This window comes from Diabrotica undecimpunctata, chromosome 4 (assembly GCF_040954645.1).
Source record: "Diabrotica undecimpunctata isolate CICGRU chromosome 4, icDiaUnde3, whole genome shotgun sequence".
Lineage (NCBI taxonomy): Eukaryota > Metazoa > Arthropoda > Insecta > Coleoptera > Chrysomelidae > Diabrotica > Diabrotica undecimpunctata.
Window position 1 is genome coordinate 16,678,979 of NC_092806.1, and position 18,822 is coordinate 16,697,800.

The following is an 18,822-nucleotide window of genomic DNA, read 5'->3' on the forward strand; positions in this document are numbered from 1 at the left end:
GGTCTTTTTCTGCGTTCGTAAGTTCACTAGGTAGAATACCGGCCTGATGTATTATTCAAGTTATTTTCTAATATCTTCTCAACGCAAACCGCGCTCTCAAAAGCGTCTCTAGATGAAATATTCATCAAAGGGACAGGGAGGGTTGCGTATTCATCCCTTTATGGGATTTCAGAATTTGGCTTCTTTTTATTTTATAGGCTGTATTTTTTGCCTTTTCCTTAAAATACCAATTTGTTCATCTTTTTAAACAGACTTTTGAATCAGAGAAGCTTAAGAATTTTTTTTGTTTTATTTTAACTTATATCGTTTTAGGTATTATCTAACTAAATATTGTGTATGTAGTAAAAATGTATGTTTCACACAAAAAGTATTCTTAAATTATATCATAATATTTAGGACTAAAAATTAGTCGATACAACGTTTATAAATGCACTACCTAAGCTCTCATGTCACAATGGGCGGGGATTTAAAAACCTGTTGAAACATTTCTAATTCGTGTGTAGTAGTCCCTTAAGAAGTTGGAAATATTGGTTTTTTAATTGTTTGAAGAATAAATAAAGACCCATGGTTATTAACATTCATTCTGTGCGATTGGTATTATTTGTTGTTCGTGAATTTGTGAAAACCCGTAAAAATCATTGGTTTGACGATGAATGCAAGAATACAACAAAAGAAAAAAATGAAGCTTACAGAAAGATGCTTACCTGACGAACTAGAACAACTGTAGAGAATTGCCAAACAAACAGAAGAGAACAAAAGAGGATACATAAAAGAAAAAACCCAAATTACCTAAATACGGAACTTAAATATATAGAAAACCTTAAGAGAGAGAAAGAATTCAGAGCAGTCTTTAAGAAAGGTAACATCAACAGAAAATGATTCAAGGCAACCACAAGACAATGCAGAAGTCAGAATGGCGACCTATTACCAACAAGGAAAGATGTATTGAATAGATGGGTGGAATAATTTAAACAGGCACTTAATATGGAGGAAGAAGAAGAAAGCCTGGAAGACGAAAGAGATGAGGCAAGGAGAGCAGAAGAAAGGGAAGAGGAACCACCAACGATTCTTGAAGTTAAATATGCAGTTAATAAACTAGCCAAAAACAAATCACCCGGAATATATAATCTCCCAGCCATGGTGGCTGGTGGCCATGATACCATTATGGCATTACAGCAGCTTATAAAAGAAATATGGATACAGAAATCCCTCCCCAATGATTGGAATATTAGAATACTTTGAACCATATACAAAAAAGGAGATATCTTTGAATGCTCTAACCTAAGATGAATTACGTTTCTAAATGCAGCGTATAAAATATTTTCCACAGTCCTATATCATCGTATGGTACAATATGCAGAACGGATAGTAGAAAAATACCAGATTGCAACCATTAAATTTTGGAAAAAAACACTGGAATATGGCATTGATACTTATCAGATATTCATAGACTACAAAGCAGCCTACGACTCTGTGAATAGAATAGACATGTTCAAAGCAATGAAAGAGCTAGGAATACCAAATCAGTTGGTAAATTTAACAAAACTAACTCTTGAAAAGTTGAATGTAGAGTACGAATTCTGGGGGAACTGTCTGAACTTGTAAAAACAAATAATGGGCTGCGCCAGGGAGCCCTTTTCTCCTGTATACTGTTCAATCTGGCTCTGGAAAAAGTAATACGTATGTCACAAATCACAACCACTGGTTTAATATACAATAAATCAGTGCAAATCCTTTCCTATGCTGATGATATCAATAATGTAAGGAGAACGGAAAACGCTATACAAAAGGCGTGTGTAGCATTAAAAGAATCAGCTACGAAAATGGGTTTAATAATAGAATAGACACCAATAAAACGAAGTAAACAGTGAACGAATTTGTATACCTGGGAGCCCTATCAGAGTGGAGCCATAACCTCTTTTAGTTTGTAGGTCGGGCGATGCCGGCTGGGTGGCTACGATCATCACGCAACCAAACCGGCCCAATCCTGCTGGTCTGTTTCTCCCCGTTCCGATCCGGAAAGTAACAGACCAGCAGCGTATGGCCCTTTTTGGCCTGATGTTTGGCCAGCTTTAAACCGTGAGAGACCGACCTCCCCCCTCTGTAGTGCAACCATCGCCAAACGCTCTATCGCGGGCTGGAAAAATTAACCAGACAGCAAAAGCGCTGTCATAAAAGTTTAAAAATAGTAAAAATATGAATATATATAGTAAAATGGGACATTCACAAACATGAATAGACAACACAAACATCTACGAACGTTAATAAGTAAAAGAAAAACCCTAACTAGACGAACGTAGATCCCACGATAGGAAGAAGCCGATAAGAGATACTCAAAAATGAAAAATCTCATAAGTCATTTATGTTAGGACCTCATAAAATGACTATGAATATGGATGCTACCCATAATTGCCTTAGTGATGAAATTGCGGACGTCGAACCGTGATAGGTTTAGCATTCTCATGACACGAGAATTCGACTGACACCATGTTCCGCGAGCTCCCACGATTAGAGGTGCCATGCAAATCTGTTTCCCTGAATATCGGGAAATAAATATGAATATATAACTTATATTAACACTGAAAATAGTACTACCGCAGAAATAAACTGTAGAATTTGCACGGCCAACAAATGCTATTTTGGGCTCAATCTCCTCCTTAAATCCACAATTATATCGAGAAGTGCAAAAATAAAACTCTACAAAACAATAATACGCCCAGTCCTAACATATGGTTCAGAGACCTGGACTCTGGTCTGTTTGGTCTGTTTGGTCATGTTTCGAAAGAAAATACTAAGGCGAATCTATGGAGCAGTGAATGACAATGGAGTAGGAGTGTGGAGAAGACGATACAACTTCGAACTTTATAGAATATACAAACTGGACACTCCTCTTACTCTTACTTAAATCTGAGACCACGTCGAGAATAAAAAGCCACTCGATAAAGACTAAGTCTCGCGGCTCAAAGTATTTCACAGCCAATGTGCGTCTTTCTCTTTTACAACATTATTTATTTTTATTTTTAGATTACTGTCTCTAATACTACTAGTTTACCTATTCACGATCTACTTCCTCTGCCTCTTTCTATCTATTTCCTTTCTTCTAAAAGTTTTTACCTGGTGATACCAGTAGCACCTGGAGAAACTCTAATATTGCAACTCTTCATGCAACTATAACTTCTGATCTACTTAAAATAAAAACCTGGTCCGCTTTTAGTTTGCTCTCTTGTAACGTGGATAAGATAGTAGCATTATCCTATAAAGGAGCTCTTCAACTCTTGCTTCTTAATAACAGTCAGATCAGTATTGTTGATTCTGTGAAATTTCTTGGTATTTTTAGAGACAGCAACCTTAAATGGTCCCTTCATATCGATTTGTTAAGTAAGAAACTAACCTCAGCCTGCTTTGCAATAAGATCTGTTTCAAAGGAAATCAATTTAGCATCTTCCAAAATAACATATTTTTCTTTGTTCGAGTCTTATCTTCGATATGACCTTCCTTTTTAGGGTTCTAGTACAGCTGCCCAATCTGATGTTATTTTTAAATTACAAAAAAGAGCAATACGGTATCTTTTTGGCCTCAGTAGAATAACATACTGCAGAAGCTACTTCAAAAACCACGGAATTTTAACTCTTCCTCTTTTATATATTTTAGAAACTGTTTGTTTAATTCGTAAACACCTACATCTTTTCCCAGCAAGACTAATCATGACTACTCCACCAGAAATTCAACCTTTTATGTGTATTTACCGATCCCGTTCAGTGAGTTAGTAGAGAAATCTATATTATATTCGGCAAAAAAATTATACAACCATTTCCTTGTACAACATAAATCTACAACTTTTTCCCTAAATTCCCTAGTTCCCTAAATTGACAAAAGCCTATCTATCTGAAAGAGCATATTATTCAGTGGAAGAGTTTCTTAACAAATAACTAAGAAATTACAGTACGTTTAGATACAAGTAACTAAAGTATTTATATATATATATATATATATATATATATATATATATATATATATATTATAAATATATATATATATATATATATATATATATATATATATATATATATATATATATATATATATTGAAATGATATTGGACGTAGGAGAAGGAAAATTTAAAAAATTAATTTATAAGTGATATACTAGATAATATTAGATATTAAAAGTATTTGGTTATTTTAATAAGTTATATACTAGAGAATGTTATAAAAATTATTTATATGAGGGTATTCTTAAGAAATTAGCATATAATAAGTGTAATAAAGTTTTATTTTAATAATTATAATATTGTAAATATATTTAAGTGAGCCATGTGCATAGGCAACCAACTATACATTTAAGTGACAAAGAGATATACATACTCTGAAAGTGACATTTTAAATAATAATTAGTGATATAAAGTGGGGTTATAATAATATGTTAGTTTAAAATGTTTAATTTATATAAGTTACTGATTTAAGTTTATATTCTGATCTGAAAAGCCTAAATGTCAACAAAATTCTCGATAGAAAAGAAAGGAATTCTCTAGAATACAGAATTTAACCTTTGTTTACGGTAAAACGTTCTCGAATATGGTTATGTCTGTGAAACGGACATAACCAGAACATATACTTTTTCGAGAACAATAATGAGGAGCAATTCGAATAGGATTTCTTGCCAGATGATTCTGGAACATGGAAAAAGATATAAATACCCGGTGATTTGGATTCAGAGATCAGTTACAGTTACTATGAGGCCAGTCAGTTAGTAAGAAAGTTAGTTAGAAGATAGACACATTTAGTTAGTGAAGTCAATTGTTCAGTAAGTTCAAGATAGTCAGAAGGTCCAGATGTTCAATATAATAAGTTCAATGAAGATTAAGAAACAGTATAAAGATAATATTATTGAAGATTAAAAATTATGTTATGTAAAAATGGTAATTGGATAATGGAAGGAAGTACCTATTAATTGAAAATTAAAATTATATAATATATTTGGTGATTGGATATTGGTATATTTTAAATTGGTGGAAGCTGATAATTTTAAAAAAGTAATTTCACAAAAACAAGGATACCCGAGGCTGAGAACGAAGACATTGAGTGTTGATTAAAATCTTTATTTTGGAGAACATTTTATTTAGGCATTCAGTGAAAGAAAGGTACACAATTTTGTTAATATAATTTAGTTAGTATCATAAGAATTTCAATTTTAAAGATAGTTTGTTTAAAATTTACATTATCTATATAATTTAATTAGTTTCATAAGAATTTTAATTTAAAGATAGTTTATTTTAAACTTTACATTGGTTATGTTAGATATATATGTGTGTTTCATAATCGATATAATAAAGATAATTTAAAAAAGTGCTTACAAACTAATTCTTTGAGAACCGCGATAAAAACCCTAAATATATATATTATTAAAAAAACACTCATTGCTCATCATTCACAAATAGTACATCATAACAATATATATACAGTAGACTCCCTCTATAACGAGAACTGAAATGACAGACTAATTACCTCTTTATAAGCCGATCTCGTTATATCAGACAATCATAATACTGTGCATACATATGAATCTGTAGTTTTCTAAACCATTAACTTCCTATAGTGAAGCCATTCGGAGCAATATAAGATGCTAATAAATATTGTTTGAATAGCGTTTTTGAAAAAAAGTTATTTACTTTTATTGTCAATGAAATATATTAAAACATAAAAGAGTTGTTTACTTTTATTATTAATGATATACGTTAAAACAAAAAAGCTGTACTTATATTTTTTTCCAACTACATAATGTATAAATCGTATTTTCAAGGATAACATAAACTATTGCTTCTGCAATTTTAAGAACTCTGTTATTTTTAACTGCTTTAAATGGCCCAGTATCATTCTATCATATATTTTCTAAAGATGTGAAACAGTTGTATTTATTCATTGTGAAGAAGTTTATTGCGGGCTGCAGTTAAGTTTATTGAGGGTCTGTTTGAAAAGGTATTTATTTATAGCCACGACCGGACTAAAAACGTAAAAAACACGTTTTTGGATCTTATTTTCTCTCGTTATAACCAAATTTGCCTCGCTATAGACGGTTGTAGTTCAATAGAAATTTCACCGGACATCTAATGTATCTCGTTATAACGAAACCTTGTAATAACCGTGTTCGTTATAGAGGGAGTATACTGTATTTGGGTATCACATGCAGCAACTTCGCAATTTGTTTAAATTTTGCAATGAATTGTATATTTTATTATGTTTTATTTTGCGATATTAACGATTTATGTAATTTTAGTAAATTTTAATTGTTATTGTTATTTTTTTGACTTTTTGTAAACTTTGTACATAAAATTGTGCGATTTTCAGTGACAATAAAGCTATTTCCATTTCTATTGCTAGGACTTTATAGCAGATTATTTAGAATTGTCTATTTATCATTATCATTCTTAAGTAACTTTACTTTTCTTACTTGGTGTCTTTATTAAAAACTGTTGTTTGTTGATCTTAAATTATCTTACTTCATTTTTCAGGTGTATTGGAAGAACCGTTAAATTTGAACGATAATGACGCGACCAGAAAGGCAAAAATTTTTTACAGTACTTGCATGGATTTAAGTAAGTTATTTTATAAACTAAAATATTTTTTCAAATTAAATCACTAACAAAATTGTGGATGTTAACAGACAATATCAGAAAGACTGGAGACAGGCCAATTAGAGAGGTGTTGAACCAACTGGGAGGCTGGCCAGTTCTGAAACAAAACTGGAGCGTACCGTCATTTTCAGTCGAAATTCTAATCGGATTAATAAGAAGTTATTATAACGAAGGGTTACTTATCGAGCAATGGGTTGGACCAGATGATAAAAATAGTTCTGTGAACATTATTCAGGTAAAACAAGCAAGAATTTTTTATATAAAAAAAAACTAGATAATCTATCAACCAATGTAAACTAACTGAGCTAAATTGTATAAAATGAAAAGAAGTATAATAATTGTGTTAATAGGCGAGCGGTTTACCCCTCAAAAGACGCTTAGAAACAGAATATACCGACTAAAATTCTTTTTGCATTTCTAATGCACCAAACCTTTTTTATTCGATTCTATATATTTTTCCAAGATGAAATGTATTTTTTTTTTAATTTTTACAAGTGGACCGGCAATTGTTATTAACAAATAACTTATACAAAAAAGCAATTTTACCGAATTGCTTCGAAATTAATTTTTTTAGGTGTATCTCATCAAAATAAACACTTTTCTCTCTTGATAATTTTTCGAAAAATGCTTCCTTTTCGAGTTATTTGCATTTTTTTGTTGAAAAAATGCCTTAATTAGTGATTTTTGGGATTTTTTTTCTAAAAAACTACTAAATGAATTGCAATTCTACAAATAGCTTTATAATCTTTAAACCGTCGAGTACAAGTTAGAATATTTTGACAAGGATAATTTTTTCTATCTTGCTAAAAACGTGGACCCAAATATTTCGAATATGCCTTTCGAACAGTCTACCGCTAAGTGTGTACAGCGGTTGCGGCGATACAGGCGTGCGGCGCGTAGAAATATTTGTTTGAATTTAAAAAATTAATTCAATACAAATATTACGTACAATTTATTAAAAAAAAAGATATTTCTAATTATTTTTATATAGACATATTATAATTAAAACAATTAAAATTAATTTTTTACAATGCTATAATAATGTAATTTTTCTTTTAATATACGTGGTGACTATATTATTGAATGTTTTATTACAGTGAAATACATTAAGCAATATATAATTAATTTTCATTGAAAAATATAATAAAATTAAAATATAATATTAATTATACATCGTTTTCATTGTCAATAATTTGAAAATTTTCGTCAACAGCAACAGGATTTCCATCTAATAAGCTGATTTCATTGTCTTCAATAGAGTCGTCTTTTACATTTTTACACTTCTCTGGTGTACATGCACATACTGCGCAGCATTCTAAATTATAGGAAATACAATTACAATTTTTTGTAAAAAATTTTCCGGTACATGAGCAGAAATACTTTTGTAACATATCTAAACTAGTTTCGCCTTCAAAATAATTAAAATCGAAACAATTATTTTCCATTGTCCAACCATGGGTTAATGGATCAAGAGATGAAATAATATTGTTTTTTGCTTGAATCCATTCATTTATTTGCCACTTTGCTCTTAAGTAATGTTGTAGTAATGCTGGTTTCCAAGGTGGTAATTTTTCATTAGATGCATTTTTTTTAGCGCCTACAGCACCTTAACCGCTGTACACGCTTAGCGGGATACTCTCGAAAGGCATATTCGAAATATTTGGGTCCACGTTTTTAGCGAGATAGAAACCATTTATCCTTGTCAAAATATTCTAACTTGTACTCGACGGTTTAAAGATTATAAATCTATTTGTAAAATTGCAATTCATTTAGTAGTTTTTTGGAAAAAAAATCCCAAAAATCACTAATTAAGGCATTTTTTCAACAAAAAAATGCAAATAACTCGAAAAGAAAGCATTTTTCGAAAAATTATCAAGAGAGAGAAAGTGTTTATTTTGATGAGATACACCTAAAAAATTGATTCCGAAACAATTCAGTGAAATTGCTTTTTTGTATAAGTTATTTGTTAATAACAATTGCCGGCCCACTTGTAAAAATTAAAAAAAAAAATACATTTCATCTTGGAAAAATATATAGAATCGAATAAAAAAGGTTTGGTGCATTAGACATGCAAAAAGAATTTTAGTCGGTTGATGCTCTGCTTATAGGGGTAAACCGCTCGCCTATAAACCTTATTTTTTATTTATTTTAAATATTTTTAATACCATTTTTGTTTGCTTTGAGCGCTTGACAGCATCTAAAGCAATTTAAGTATAAATAAGACTCCAGTATTTAATCAGAAGCCGACTCATTAAGAAACTGACAAAAAAAGAATCGTGCTTCTATTAAACGCATTCTTCTTCTTCATAGCTCTTGTGTGCTTGACGTAAATTGGCTTCCCTTAAAAGATCCGTTAAGCGTTCCGTAATCAGTATCAGTCTTCCCTAGGTGCTTACTTGCAATACCTGTGAATCTGCCTCCATATCGTTTTTTTCTTTTTCTTCCTATAAGCAATTCTGCTTGTTCATTGGCGGATTAATACATCGATGGAAGGTTGTCAATCCATCTTTTGCGCGGTCGTAAGATGTTTCTTCTGCCAATTGGTGACTTATCTCTTGCTATCTCCATTCTGCTTATGTGGTTATTCCATTTTTTTTCTATTTTGTATCTATTCATTTATACACAAAATGTACGTTACATTTTCTTCTAATGTCTTCACTTCTCTTTTGATCTCTCAGAGTATTTCCTGTAATTCTTCTCAGTACTCTCACCTCTGCAGTTTCCAGTAGCCTTTGCGTTGTGGCTGTGTCGGGTCTTGTTTCATCTTGTCACCATGTCATTATTGGTCTTACACTGGCTTTATATAGTTTCGCCATATAGTGTTACTGGCATTCTGCCAGTCTATTTGCTTCTTGTACTTGATTTCTCACTTCTTTGTCCAGGTCTCCATAGTTAGACAGTGTAATTCCCAGGTATTTTATTTCCATTACTTGTTCAATACTGATGCCATCAATTTCTATTTTACATCTGGTTGGTTCTTTGCTAGCTACTATTGTTTTAGTTTTCTGAGATGAGATTGTCATATTAAATTCTTTTGCTCTTATGGTAAATCTGTGGACAAATCTTTGTAGACTATCTTTATCTTGGGCTATCAGTATTGCGCCCTCTGCGTGACAGAGTATTTTGATTTATTTGTTTCCCATTCTGTATCCTTTTTCTTTTTAACGCTTTTGATGATTTCATCCATGATCAAATTGAAAAGCATGGTGCTCTATGAATCCCCTTGTGTTATTCCGCTGCCTATTTCTATAGGTTCTGTAAGTTGTCCATATATTCTGACTTCCATTTTGTTGTTTTGGTAGATGCTTTCGATAGTTTTTATAATATTTAGGGGAACTTCTCTGTTATACAGAAGATGGATAATATCTTTAAGTCTTACTCTGTCAAACGCTTTCTTTAGGTGAATCATATATATAAATGCTGGTCTATTATACTCTAGTGATTTCTTAGTAAGTACACGATCTTCCACTACTAAAACCCTGTTGTTCATCTCCTAAACTTATCCTCTGATTTATTAGCACTTGTAAAATTTTAGTTGTAAGTTTTAGCGTAGTATTTAACAAGTTTATCATCATCCAGCCTCAATAGTCCACTGCTGAACATAGGCCTCTTCCTCATGTTTCCAACCCCGTCTATCTTGCGCCTCTCTTATCCAGTTTTTATTGAGTCTTCTTAAATCGTCAGTCCATCTTGTAGGTGGTCGACCGACGCTTCTCTTGTCTTCCCTTGGCCTCCATTCCAATAACCTCTTTGTCCATCGCCCATCTGTCATTCTGGCTATGTGTCCTGCCCATCTCCATTTTAGTCTGGCTATCTTCTCGATGATGTCAGTCACTCCGGTTCTTCTCCTGATGTCTTCGTTGGTTATTCTGTCTTGCAGAGTTATTCCTAACATGGACCGCTCCATTCTTCTCTGCGTGACTCTCAGTTTGGTAGCTGCTGCTTTTGTTAAGGTAAGTGGTTCTGCTCCGTACGTCAAAACTGGGAGGACGCACTGATCAAATACCTTTCTCTTTAGGCATGTGGGCAGCTCACTTTTAAAAGTTTCTCTCAGTTTTCCAAATGCTGCCCATCCAAAGCCGATTCTTTTCTTCAGTTCATCATCAACAAGTTTATACCTCTGTAGTTTTCTGGCTGTTTTTTATCTCCTTTTTTGAATAGTAGAATTAGTTCGCCCGTTATCCATTCTTCCGGCATTTTATTGTGTTTTATAATTTTATTAATTAATATTGTTAATTGTTCTGCCATTGCTGCTCCACATTATTTCAGTAATTTATATCGTTTAGAAAGCGTTTTTAGTCATCTCCGTTTTCTCTGCCCCACAGGTTTTTATCATTAAAATATATCCCACGCATCTTAAATGTTAAACTTTCCTTTCTATCATCATTTAGGACTCCATATATTATTCCTAGTATTTTTATTTTAATTTTCCAGCAGCTTTTTATTCTACAACAAGTGTGCTGTCAGCTCACACAACATGCACAACCTGATTACAAATTATGCATGTATGTGCGCCTGAACTGAAGAAGTAATCTTTGTCGTTTGACCGAGTCTGTCAGTCGCTTCTAGGATCGTCTAGCTAGGCAAAGCCCGAAAGAGATTATTTTTCGTTCGACGTTTGACTGAAAAGTTAGGAATTTCTAGCTTTGATTCAAAACAATTCAGCCAAAGGCCGGAATTGAAATTTATTTCGGGGTTTGCCAAAGGATTTGGTCAAACCTAAGATAAACTAGTCATACCGGGAAGAGACTGTGTTGTGAATTGTTTTTTTACAACGCAAGTAGCGGACCAGACGTTGGAACTGGCTAAGTATATAGACTTGGATTAAATAATCCTTCGTCGACACAATTTTTAAAGTCGAAATGGTAATAATAATGCTTGATGAACTAAAGGGCAGTTTATTTTACGTAAAACTGTTACAAAAGATATTTTTACAAACCTATTTAACTAAAACTAAAACATGTTTACTTTTCTGCTATGTGCGAACGAAAGTTTACGTAGAGCGCATGTATTTTTACACAAATCTTGAGAGGTCGAGATGTACCTACTGTCATCATGACTATCCCAAGCGGGAATTGAGAGAGGAGTCTGGAATGTAACTACTGTCCAGCACGGGAACCAAGAACGAAGTCTCTGAATGCCGCTTCAATCCAATATTTTATAGCAAAAAGAACCGCCAATTTAAAGAACTTTAAACGTCCCAACAGTGGATTCTAAAAAGCCACTTTTTCTGTACATTTACGAAGAAACTGCATAATAATAAATCAATAAAACTCAAAGACTTTTTGACCTTTTACGAGTTCCGAGAACAAATAAACATTACTGGTAGACAAAAAATTTTGTTGTTTTTTGTAACGAATTAGCGAAGCGGTTGGTACTAGGATAAAACATTTATGACCAGTTGTGGTCTTAAAACTGATAATTTTTTGTATTAAGAAAAGGAGAATTGGCGGTAACATAATATCGAAGCGTGTTTAGATACCAAAAGAAACAACCTGTTTTAGCAGACGTCTCAACGGAAAACGGACGAGATAAAAAACTCGTTTTATTTGAGCTGAGATATATCGAAAATAAATAGAATATATATTTCGTGTTTTATTAATAATTGTAATAAAAATAATGAGGGATTATTGGTGATATGTTAAGACTGTAACACACTGCATACCGACCTTTGACTATAACGTAATCATTACATTTAACTTAGACATGCTACAAGAAAACAGTTTCAGAATGCTTTTTAATTAAGTTTTATTTACAGATGGATCAGTCTATTTTAGCTCTACCAAGTAGAGACTATTATTTAAAACCCAGCAGCAAGGGAGATCTTTTAGCATATCATAGATATATGACCAATATAGCAATACTTCTAGGTGCCAATAAAACTACAGCCGGTGACGAACTCCAAAAAGTTATCGAATTCGAAAAACAACTAGCAAATGTATGTATACTTTTAACAATTACGATTTTTTTTCCAATATAACATTTTAAGTGTCTTAACCACTAGATCTTTTGGTATTTTTTTCAGGAGAATTCCTACTACAAATCGTAAATTATGAATCTTTATTATTTGTTACAGTCTACAGGTCATTTACACTCCGGCTCGTCGTCGTGCTCGAAAAATCGCGCGTGTTTTAAAGACCTCAATATCCACTCATACTTTAATATAGGTACTATTCTTGTGTTCTATATTCACAGCATTTTGTTTAATAAATGACGGCCATATAGACTAATGCTAGAGTCGCACTTGGCGGCGACGAGCAATATTTTACAACTAATCTACGCTCATATTTTAGGCTTCGCTTCCAGAACAAGATAGACACGATACTAGTATGATTTATAAGAAGATGTCTATTAAAGATTTAGCCAAGTTAGTTCCCAAATTTAACTGGCTGGAGTATTTTAGAACCATATTTGATATGAATATAAATGAGGACGAACAAATCGTAGCTTATGGGATATCTTATTTCGTCGAGTTGGGAAAGATTTTGTCTACCACGGATAGAAGGTAATTTAGAATTAAATTGAAAATCAATTAAAAATATTTTACAGGTACATAAATATTTAAGTTTTTTTTGTGTGTTATAAATCCCAAGATACATATTCGTTTTGAGAAACTTTTTTGCGTTCAATCTGCCCTCTGCTACTAGATTTTTTCACAATAGCTGCTTTATGGAGTAGGGCAGCTAACCCTACGTTTAATCCCCTTCCAAGAAACTGGATTTTTTTCCGTTAGGGCTTGTTTCCTTAGGCAAATTGTGCCAGAAACTTACGTTTTGTTTTCTGCTATCTGCTAAATAACATACGTCAATTGCATCGAAAACTTAAATGATGAAATAACGAACAGTGATACAACACGAGAGATAATAAAATTATATTAAGAGATTTCAATAGCAGAACTGGTGATAGTTTGTACTACACTACAATTCAATTACAATACTTTATACTCAGTATTTTTATTTTTTGTGTCGCTCAATAAAAATTCTTCTTTATAAACATCTGTTTTGTTATCTTTAAAGCTGGCTGCTATTATTTGCCACACGCTGTCCGTTTAAGCTAGATTTATAGTTTGACGCACTGTAAACGTAGACGCACTGGAAAAAGATCAACATAGAATTTTGTGTACTGTTATTTGTAAATGAACGTAAACGCATGACGGAACGTAAGTGAAACGCACTGCAACGGAAGAGTTGGCCAACTTTCATCTTTTACAGTGCGTTACTTGCTTCTGGCCAATCAAAAGGAAGAATTTTGTGCTGTCAACCAAAGTGAACTGTCTGGCCCGCGCCCACCATTTTGTAAAGTTGTTTATCAACATATTAGAATTTTGATTTTGTTGATTATTTGTTACAATGAACGTTAAGAATTTATAAAATATTAATAATAAATAATAAAAGGATATTATAGTACCATGGTCACCAACTCTAGCCACTGTTTCTACTTATGCGAAAAAATTCTACTCCGTCGATTTATAAATTGAAATAATATTTTTTACAGTCCGTTTGTTATGTCTGCAGTGCGTCTACGTCTACAGTCCGTCAAACTATAAATCCAGCTTTACTTACATCCTCATAATCGTTATGTACTGGATTGTACAGCTCTGGTCTTCCAGAAATTAGCTCTATGAGTTAATCAGCCCATCATGGTTAGGTTACATTTACATTTTTAAATTAAAAACAAAAATATGCATTCAATGTTTTATTCTATAAACAAAAACACTACTTTCTTCTCACAGAACACATGTCAATAAACTACAAACGCTCAACTATTTAGTGTTTTGTGAATAGGACGCATTATTTATGCAGTCGATGTAAACTCCATTCGCTTAGCTCGGGCATATTTTGACAGATTCATTGTCGGAAACCTACAACACAACAATTCCTACTTCTCAGTATTAATAGCTCAAGTATCCTACTATTGCAGACTTCTTTCTTTAAAAAAAGAAGAATTATTCTAAATAGTGGAAGTGTATACTAAACTCATCAAATTTTGGGTAGTATATATTTAAAAAATATAGTTTAGTTGTTATAATTTAACATAACTATTTGTTATATGGTGCAGATAAATAAATATTGATTGCCGGTTATTCGTAAAGTTCTATTTTATTTACTATTTAGTTTGTTTACTATTAATATTGGCTATGAGTATGTGTGCTTGGTTGTATAGTAATTTACAGCCACTTTTAGTCTGTCAAAAAGTAACCAACTTCGCAAAAAAATAATTACTAAATTCACTAGACAGTTCGGACTGGGAATAGCGAACCGAGTATAGCAGACACATGGGATTTCTTGTGGTCGGACGCATAGGCAAACCGCTTGTATTAAGTTACCATTTGACGAGTTCACACCGCGTCGCTTGCGTCGAACGCATGCGACAATTCGCGTTCTCAAACGACTATAGGTGGCAGCACTTTTTTTGAAAGATGGCGAACAAAATAGGGATATCGTTTGTTGACATTTTAATTTTTTATAGGGGGTTTTAAAAGACCCCTAGTCCAAGGGCAAGCAAGCTCATTATTTTTAAAATTTCATGATATTTATACCAGTTTTAAATTGTAATTTATTCAAATTTTTGACATTATCCCTATTTTATTAGTTATCTATTTTGACAGTTATCAGTTTTGGCAGTTGGCAGCACGGTCGTTTGAAAACGCAAATAGCATAAGAGAGACTGCAACTTTGACTGTTTTAAAGCCGCTTTCACCCCGCTCTCTAGTATTGTCGGACCAGTCATGCATTATATGTATGTATACATATTTGAATCTATATTAAATAAATACCCTCCGTCTAAAGAATAGAAACGTGGTTATATAATATCTTAAATATATAAAACAAAAGATTAGGTTGAATTCAGAAACTACTACTACAATTTGCAGGACATATAGAAGAATTTTGAGAGATCTAATCTTGTCATGGCGCCGTCTCCTTTCAAAGATTGGCAATTGTAGTTTTGGAAACTGCTGCACGAAAGATTTCTGCGGATGAGCGGTCGAACCAAGTCCTCAGGTCTTTCAGCCACGAGTTCTGACATCTTCCTACTAATCTTTTGCCCCGTACTTTTCCTTCCAGTATAACTTGAAGTAATTCGTATCTTCCGCCTCTCAACACATGACTCAAGTATTACATTTTCCTCTCTTTGATTATTCTTAGTAATTCTTTTTGTTTACACAGGCGACAAAGTACCTTAACATTAGTAACTCTTTGTACCCATGGAATTCTCAACATTCGTCTGTATAATATAGTAAGACAGAAAAAACGTAACATCTGATCATTCCGATTCTATGCTGCAGACTAAGGTCTGATCTTGTAAAAACTGTTTTCATGCTCATGAATGCTTTCCTTGCTTGTTCGATTCTTGATTCTTGATAGGATTTCTTCTTTTTCTTGATAGAGATCTAATAGACGAAGAAAAAAACCAATGTGGTTTTAAAGCAAAGTGCTTTGATTGGCAGAGATCACGAGAAAGAACCGGATTCAAAATATAATACACGAAAAATCGAAGACGAAATTAAATCCTGACGATAAATAGCCTCATGGAAGTATGGTTTCAACGTATTACAAATAAGCTGTATATCTCAGCAGTAAATAAGTCAAGAAAGATGATGATTTATAATATCCGATTGGAGTGGCAGAAAAAGAAAAGGAAGAGCAATAATCTATGTTTTTATGTTAAAGATTTAATTTCTCTTTTGTTGCAGAATTATCCACAATTACGTTTTATGGCGTCTAGTAATGTCATTATCTACGCACTTGGTGGACGACTACCAGAAGGAGCGTGTGGAGTTTCGAAAAATTCTACAAGGAGTTTTATCTGAACGCCACCGATGGGCACAGTGCGTGGAATGGACAAACAAAAAGATGGGCATGGCTGTAGGTGCCTTATATATTAGAGAAAATTTCGATCATTTAAGTAAAGTAAGTATAATTTATTATTTTTAATGGGAATTAACCAAAATTTTAGTACAAAAGTTTATTTTGACTTCCACTTCGATTTTCAATTCGAAAATCGTTCTGAAAGTGTATCGATTATTTTGCCTACCACCTAAGGTACTAATATAAGGGGTTGAAAAATGGGGACAGAAATTACGGGTCTAGAGATAGGGTAAGGAAAACAAACCGAAACGTTTGCGAACAGCTACTCAGGGTTTTTCTGAAGAGCTGGGCCGCAGATAAGTGAATGAAATAAGGGGACTGGATTGGGGTAACTACAAAAATGAAACAAAAGGGATACTTACATGAATCTCCTGGATAAGCACAATACAAGAAGGTTCTTAAGCTATTTGAAGTAAGGACCCCGCTTAAAAGAATCTTCCTGCTGGATGAAAGTAAGGCTCTTCCTTCCTAAAAAATACAAAAAGGGGTTAGAAGCTTTTTTAAAAGAAATAAACAAATTGGTTTAGGGAAAAAAATTAAATATTTATTGTTATCTTACCACAAACAGTTACAAATATAAATAGTAATAATAAAATACTGTAACGATAATATTTTGCCTACCATGGGTATTACTATTAAGGGTAGAACATTGGGGGAAGAAACTACTGGGGTTGGAGAAAGGCAAGCAGAATAATCGAAACATATGCGAACGGGCACTCAGGGGTTAGTTGGAGAGCTGGGGTCGTGGATAAGTAAAAGACAAGGGGGTTTGGATTGAGGCAACTACAGAAAATGAAATAAAGGGTCATAAATCTTTTGGGACAAACAGAATGAAAATAAACCGGAAATACCTCAAGAAATTTAATATAGAGCGCCACTTGAGGTGCCTAATTATACCTATTACAACCAGCTAGTTGTAACTGGAGATATAATTATTAAACATAAAAAACCATTCTTTTCCAAATGGAAACTCAAAAAAAGGGTTTGTTAAAAAAAGGAATAAACAAAATGCTAAGAAACAAAATTTAACACTTATTTTTGTGTCACCACAAACAGTTACAAAATAGACAATATAAAAACACTATATTAATAGTCACAATAAAAAAAAGTACAGAAAAAACTTACATGTCAACCGTTTACAAACTCCAGGAGTTGGAGATACTACATAAACTTACAAGTGTTATCGCGCAGAGATTAACCTTTCTTTAAAACAAACAAAACAAATAAATATCGAAAACAATAAAGCAAACTGTCATATGTTAACATTAAATTTAAAACAAAACTAATCAAATAAAATGACAGCTAAAGTCAAACCATAAAATTTACTACTTTAAATATTACAAATTTTTATCCTGTATGAAAGCAAAATATTATTTAAAAAAATGTCTGTCTTTACTTTAATTTTTGAAACAAAAGTTACCTTAATTCTCCAAATCACACTTTGAATGTTCTGGAACCATAACTGCAACTAACTGGGGGTAGACCTGGGCTACACTCTCTGCGTAACGAACACACGAACAAATCCATCTCCAAACTGCCAAAAAGGCTTGGATGACAAACAGGGAGAAACAAAACGAGGATGGAAACGACGATTCTTCCAATCCTCACTCAAAACATCAATCGAAGCATTAACTGCCACAAAACTACTTTTCACTGCTACATATTTCCATAAAAAGGGACCAAAAACAGAAAACCACAAATTCGATGGATGAATTTGGACATAACGCTGGAAATCACCGCGGCTCCAACGAAAGTGTTGAAATTATCTTTAAAAATTGCTCGCATAAGTTAGAATAAGCAAAACGCTAAAATAAACAAAACACAACGAAAATTAAGACGTAGATTAATTTGAAAACGCAATATCGGGCGGTTTGAACAAAGAAATATCGAAGAATTTGCGCCTGTGACATAAATAAACAATAAAATAATTTATTATCGACGGCAGCGACCTAAAAAGAACGAAACATTATAAATTGAAGGATACGAACTAAGAAACATTGGAAAAATTCTTCGTTATTATAATGCATATATAAGGGGATTTCAATTAACACATATAAGAGGGGATTCCAATAAATTTCAAATGCTACAATACAAAATAACAAAAAACAAACTTACTATGTTACTATTGGTTTACAAACTTTAGAAGTTATGGATACTATAAGAACTTAAAATTGTTAATACGCGATTTTTGTAGCAGAAATAAATTATTACAAATGAAAAATATCTTTTTAAATAAAACTATGCATAGAGGTTAACCTTTTTTAAAAAACAAAAACAGAACAAGATCTCAATTATGATTAGGTATTTGTCAACTATCAAAAA

General features: G+C 32.7%; 1 protein-coding gene across 3 annotated transcripts in view; it reads left to right on the forward strand.

Moving 5' to 3' along the window:
* The window catches only part of LOC140439241 (neprilysin-1-like), a 61,917-nt gene that overhangs the window by 19,647 nt on the left and 23,448 nt on the right, over positions 1 to 18,822 (forward strand). For all 3 annotated transcript variants that reach the window (XM_072529034.1, XM_072529032.1, XM_072529033.1), the window contains exons 5-9: positions 6,509 to 6,592; positions 6,661 to 6,866; positions 12,390 to 12,569; positions 12,925 to 13,136; positions 16,326 to 16,542. In XM_072529034.1, coding sequence (XP_072385135.1) covers positions 6,509 to 6,592; positions 6,661 to 6,866; positions 12,390 to 12,569; positions 12,925 to 13,136; positions 16,326 to 16,542 — 899 coding nt within the window. The remainder of the gene's footprint in view (positions 1 to 6,508; positions 6,593 to 6,660; positions 6,867 to 12,389; positions 12,570 to 12,924; positions 13,137 to 16,325; positions 16,543 to 18,822) is intronic.